Source organism: Gavialis gangeticus, unplaced genomic scaffold (genome assembly GCF_001723915.1).
Source record: "Gavialis gangeticus isolate Ggan-Ray unplaced genomic scaffold, GavGan_comp1, whole genome shotgun sequence".
In the NCBI taxonomy this organism is placed as follows: domain Eukaryota; kingdom Metazoa; phylum Chordata; order Crocodylia; family Gavialidae; genus Gavialis; species Gavialis gangeticus.
The window spans coordinates 5,142,448-5,149,064 of record NW_017729022.1 but is presented as its reverse complement, the minus strand read 5'-3'; the positions used below and the strand labels follow the sequence as shown (position 1 = coordinate 5,149,064).

General features: G+C 40.9%; 1 protein-coding gene across 1 annotated transcript in view; it reads right to left on the bottom strand.

Moving 5' to 3' along the window:
- The window catches only part of BMT2 (base methyltransferase of 25S rRNA 2 homolog), a 102,973-nt gene that overhangs the window by 72,813 nt on the left and 23,543 nt on the right, over positions 1-6,617 (bottom strand). Inside the window, exon 3 of the mRNA XM_019514553.1 lies at positions 6,588-6,594. Within this exon, the coding sequence (XP_019370098.1) occupies positions 6,588-6,594 (7 nt within the window). The remainder of the gene's footprint in view (positions 1-6,587; positions 6,595-6,617) is intronic.

The following is a 6,617-nucleotide window of genomic DNA, read 5'->3' as shown; positions in this document are numbered from 1 at the left end:
TTTGAGTCCCGTTTCTCTTTTTGGGGTTTTTTGTTGTTCTCCCGCCCTGGCGGGGGGTCGGGCTAGAAGATCTACTAGGTCCCTTCCGACCCTTAATCTATGAATCTATGAATCTATGACCATAGATCCACTTATGGCCTATCATTAGTTTGAGACTACAGGAGGTTTGTGATATTTTTTACAACTACTTGACTCCATAACATGCCTTTCAACCATTGCAGATGTTCTTTTCTTGTGAAACAGATGCAGCTTTTGTTTGGTTTCTCTTGTCTGTGTGATAGGTTCACCTGTGATGTTCCTGCTCATGATTGGCAAAGCAGCCCCCTACCCCTACAAAAGTCATTTAATTTGTGCTCCCTCTTTTGGATTTGCATGCAGAACACAAATCACAGCAGATCACAGAAAAATGAATGCTCTTCAGAAGACCGTGCTAGAATATTTAGAAATGTAAGGTCCCATGTGTTTTGGAGGTGGACAATTAAAAGCATTACCAAACTTTCAGTACTTCATTAAAATTATTAAATCTGATAGCTATGTTTGAAAATCTAATCATTTTCAAGTATTTCCATCTTTTGGAACAGAATTAATGAAAATGGAACAGGAAGAATGGAAATGGCCCTGTAGTGAGATTTTATTAAATAAACAAAAATAATTTTGGAAGATGGAAGCAGCAATGCTTGCTGGGTTGATGTGATGTATAAGAGTCAAAAGGAAGAAATGGTTTTTATATCCTTTGAATATTTTCACTATTTTTATAATTTGGCATTAGGAAGAACTTGAGATCTTTCAAGGCCTCCCATGAAATAGACAAAGAGGGATAACTGAGTATAACAGATACCCTAGTGACTAGGGTACTCAGCAGGATTAAACCTGTATCTCTCCTACATTCTAGGTGTGTGCTGGATCTCTCTCTTTCTCAACGTTTCTTCAGGGACCTGAGAAACCCTTCCTTATGCAAGTTTCACCAAAGCCTATATTTTTGGAAGAGTTAAAAAAAATCCATATCCCTAACTTAAGACCCCTCCTTCTTTTCCACACCTATTCAGGAAACTCCCAACCAGCTTTTATGAGGTGTTACATTAAGAAATTAAACTGTTTTAGTACTGATAATCTCTATATTTATATTTTTGTAAATCAGAGCCCCCCCGCCATGCGTTAGTGCAATTTGCTGTTCACTTTACCTGTTGCACCTTCCTGTTTTTTTAAAACTTAGTAAGATACTTTAATAAGGTACCTAGGGGAAGCTTTTCATAATCTGATGAAGTTCAGGATAGTGTCTTGTGGAGTGAGATCACGTCTCATTGCCTATGACAACCAATGTTCCCTCTAGGGAGTAGCAGTCCGTGAGTGTGCTGCTTGGGACCCACCTCCCCTTTCAGCGCGGTCTGCCAGTAAGTATCTCACATAAGTGTTCAGGTGGGAGCAAGCAGGGTTCAGCCACCACCCTTCTCCCTGCTAACTGCTGCCCAGAGCAGCGTAGTGGAGTGCTCTGGGGCAGCCATAGGCTGGACACAATCAATTGATAGATGGCAATACAACCCTTGTCCTAGCTCTGAGCTTGCCAGACTTGTGAACCCTTCCCAGTGCAAGGGAGATGCACCCTAATGCAGCCAAGAGCCATGGGACACACAGCTTGTAAGATGCCTGCGTGTTCCCTAGGGCAGCAACCTGGGCGCAGAGCCACCGCTCCAACAGTCACTTGCTGTTTAATGCCTTCTTGAAATAAATCATCAGTAAGAACAGAAGAAACCAGAAAAATCACCCAGCAGAGACAAAGTGTGCTCACTCTCTTTAACAAAATTTTTTTGCAAAAATCTTGTTGGTTTAATAAAAGATATCATCTCCAATTGATTGAACTGAAAGGGCCGGCATGGGACACTTAAAGGTAAGCTCCTTGCTCCTCATGTGGGGTAGGCAGCGGCTCCTCCCCAAGGTGAGGTAAGGCAGGGATTGGGGCTGGCATGGGCTGGGGCTGACATGGGCTCTGCCAGCTCTGGGAAACTGCTCCATTCCCCAGCCCTGACACCATGTGTCTCTTTGCTCCCCAAGGCAATACAGGGGAGCAGAGGGAAACTTGATGAGGACTCTGCCAGTCACCTGTAACCTGCAGTACAATCTGGAAGTCCCCCAATAAAACCAAGCTCTTAATACAGTACATCAGTGGTTTTCAAACTGTTTCACAAGGGTTCCACAAAGAGACTGGGGGTAACGGTGGCCACCAATGCAATGATGGGTCACCCAACTCCACATTCGCTCACACAGGGCCCAGGCACAGGGTTTCCACAACAGAAGTGATATGAAAGAGTTCTGTGACTTGGAGGGAGTAATAGATATGGTGGAAGATAGTGCTAGTATTCAGAAAGACCTAGACAGACTGGAGGATCAGACCAAAAGAAATCTTATGCGGTCCAATAAAGACAAGTGCCAAGTCCTGCACTTGGGATGGTATAGGCTGGGGATCAACTGGCTAAGCAGCAGTTCTGCAGAAGAGGACCTGGGTGTTACAGTGGACATTAAGCTGAATTTGAGCCAACACTGTGCCCTTGTTGCCAAGAAGGCTAACAGTATACTGGGCTTCATTAGCAGGAGAGTTGCCAACAGATCAAGTGAAGTGATTCTTCCTCTCTGTTTGGCACTGGTGAGGCCACATCTGGAGTCCAGTGTCCAGTTTTGGGCTCCCCATTACAGAAAGGATGTGGGTAAACTGGAGATAGTCCAGGAAATGGCAATGCAAATTGTAAGCAGCCTTGGGAATGATTTACAAGAAGTGGCGGAGGAAACCGGGCTTCTTTAGTCTGGAGAAGAGAAGACTGATGGGATTTAAAAGCAGACTTCAGCTACCTGAAGGGTGGTTACAAAGAGGATGGAGCTAGACTGTTCTCAGTGGTGGCAGACGACAGAACAAGGACCAATGGTTGCAAGCTGCAGTAAGGGAAGTTTAGGCTAGCTATTAAGAAAAACTCTCACTAGGAGGGTAGTAAGCACTAGAACAGGTTACCCAGACAGGTTGTGGAATTTCTATCCTTGGAAGTTTTTAAGCCTGACTGGAATAATACAGCTTGGGACAGTCTTGCTTTGAGCAGGCTGTTGGACTAAATGACCTCCTGAGGTCCCTTTCAACCCTAATTTTCTATGATTACAAATCCTGGGCACAAGTTAGTTATCTAACTACTAATTTTCCAAGAGTAAAAAGTTGCATAGCTGCTTAAATAATTGTACTGTCCCATCCTAGTTAAAAAGAAAGACATACCAAATCTGGTGGAAAAATTGCTTAATTCTAAACCTACATGTTTTAGTAGTTTTATCTGCCATTGATAAAAGAGCTGAAATATATAAACCATTTAAAATAAATTATTTAAACAAAGACTTTCCATTTATTTAAATTGCCCGATTTAAAAATCAATTTACCCTGTTATAGAAAATCTGCATGACTAGGGATGAAAATGTACAGCACACATTTGATAATATGTTTTACTTCTACAAAAAAATGAATTCACCTAGTGGAGATCTGTCAAGAGTTTTTTGTGAGGGAAAGTTCGGAACAAACTGTGAGCATGGCAGAAGTATTGAGAAGGGACAAGGAAACGTCTGAGCATGTGTACTGAACGCTTCCTTCCCATTATTATTCCTAAAAAAGAACTGACAAAACATATAGAAAGAATGTTATTTTCAAAGATTTACAATGATTAAGGAATCTATTTTAAAAAAAGAGGAAAATTGTTTGGACTTTGACAAGTCAAACAATTCAAACAGGGAATTTAGCACAGGCAAGGGAACTCAGAAGAGCTGAGCAGTGCTGGGTTAAGTAGGTATTAGAGGGAATGCAAGAAATGCTGCCTGTATTTAGGGTTGACATTTCATTCTGACACACTATTGGCAAATAAATAAAGCAACTGAAAACAAACCATTTGGGCTTCTATTTTTTGTGCTGGGTATCTGTTACAGTCTGATCCTTTTTTTGCTTTTAGGGTTTCAGGTTTCTGAGAATGAGGATACAGAAAACAAGTTAAAATTGTTATAGTAAATTAAATGAGAAGCTTGATCACCACCCACGTTGAAGCTAGGATTTGAAATTTGACAGAAGGGTCACCCCAGGACCAGAAATATACATTCTGCCACACCTGTGAAAATTCACCCAATCTGACCAATTAACAAACCCCTGAAAAAAGAAAGTAAAAAATCCCTAACTTTGCACATGTACAAGAGACTTTCTCCCACCTACACTGACCATGCTTCACCCCTACAAAGACTTGTCCCACCATCCCTATAGTGACCAAGCGTGCTCCAACATATGACTGCCAGTGACAAGCAGGCCTGTTCTTATCACTACTCGTTCTAGCTGCTGTGATGCTAGATACAGTTAAACACAGTAAACCTTTGCCAATTCACATCGCCTCATTGTGAAGTTCTTGCTAATAACAATACCTAATACATAAAGGCAAACCAGTATCATACATCACAAAGTGGACTTTGCTTTAATAGCCACATCCAAGAATAAGGAGATTCTTTTGTGTTCCTCTCTAGAATAACATAAGGAAATAAGAAGTGCCATAATGGGCCAGACCAATGGTTCATCTAACCCAGTATCCTGTCTCTAATAGCTAAAAAGAAGGAAATAAATGTATGGGAGGTGGGGGAAGGGAGAGGGAAAAAGGGGAAATGTAAATATAAGCCATCATAATATGCAACTACAAGGAGACCACAGTAAGGTTTGCAAGGGTAATGTTAATTTTCTGCTTTTTAAAATTTTGAGTGCTACCCTTGTAAATTGAATCCCAAAGTAATTTACAACATCATACTTTGAGAACTATGGGTGCTCTTAGCATACTCCATTTAACTAAATAGCCTTGTGACTGAAAAGAAAACAAAGCATTTGGCCCCAATTCAGTATCATCAGCTGTCATTAAATACAACTTACTGTGTTTTGGAGAGGGCCTATGTCTTTAATAGCAGCACTGATACCGATAGGAACCAGTCATTTCATGGCTACTTCAGCAGACTTGAAATTAACAGTTTCTACACAGTTTTATCCAAAAAAAATAATTATGTAGTTGTACCAAATACAAATAAATTGAAGCAGAAAGTGGGGCTGAGAGTTATGATGTAATTAAGCATCACTTAACAGCTAACCAATGTTTGTTACAATGTAAATAATATATAAGCTTACATTTATTTGTTAGGGACTGGCATGATGTAATGTAGTTAAGTAAATGGTGTGCCTATCTAATATGTATATAAAAGTAGAGTGCACTGTATTTTCCTTGTTAATTTAGCTAAATTTGTATTGCGGATTGTCTATGATAATTATAGATATTTAAGGGAGGTAGGACCTAACTGTTTTACATCATCTAAAAACAAAGCTTTTAAATCACATACTGGTTAACTACACCATAGGAAAATATTTTAGTCTAAAATGGTTTTAAACTAGCTTTAACATGGCTTCGTGACCATGTGTAGATAGCTGGATGGTATTGTGATGCACCTTGACCTCAGATGAGGCTGGGTACACCCCAGGAATGCATCTCAAGAGGTGTTCTCACACCTTCAGGAGTGCCTTTCACCTCCAAACTCCTCCCTGCTGTCTGCTGCTTGACCACTGAGAACAAGACTGAGATATGACAGGCGCCAACTCTTTGCCCACCCCACCTAAGTCTTGCCAGCCCTTAGCAGAGATTCTGCCAGGCAGAAGGATCATATCCTCATTTGGTCATGCCCTCTTCCATGGAAGAGGCCTGCCCATATGGTCAAATGTTTTGAGTTATTCAGGGTGGATAAACATCAACAATTTAAAAAAGAATTAAAAATCAAATTTTTAAAATTTAAATCAAAGAGTTTTGGGTTTTTTTATTTAATCATAGTTTTTATTTTGTTAAGATGCTTTAAAAATAACCTATATAAAGATAGTTTTGATTTAAGATATGTTAAAGATCAAACATATCATCATGGAATAGGGATTATAACTCCTAATTATATACTATTTGAAATAATATATTCATGTAAACTTTTAAAAAAAGTTTACATGAAATAGGTCACAACAGGCCATGGACTATATTAGGGGCCCAATTTTATGGGGTTCCTAGAAATTAGTAAAGATTAAAGAAAACCACTCTACCCAATGGGACTTAGTGCTCAATCTAGAAGATCCCATCTGTGGGTACAATCTGTGGACAAGGCAAGAGCCCCCCAAGAGGACACTTGTCTCCCTGTACACAAATGCCAGGAGCTTGGCGAATAAGCAGGAGGAACTCGTCCTCCTGCTTAATGCAAATAATTATGACTTCATAGGGATAACAGAGACCTGGTGGGACTCCACTCATGACTGGACCTCGGGTATAGATGGCTATACCCTGTACAGGAGGGATTGAGTAGATAAAAGGGGCGGGGGTGTAGCTCTCTCTATCAAGGAAAGCTACATGTCCCTGCAAGCTGATATTGGTGACCAGGGTGGACGACTGGAGACCCTCTGGGTTAAAATCCGTGGGGAACACGGCACAGGGAGCACAATGGTGGGAGTCTACTACAGACCTCCCACCCAAAATCAAGAGCTTGACCAGGAGTGTGCCAGGGAATTGGCTGAGGCTGCATGCTCCCGGTGCATGGTTGTCATGGGAGACTTC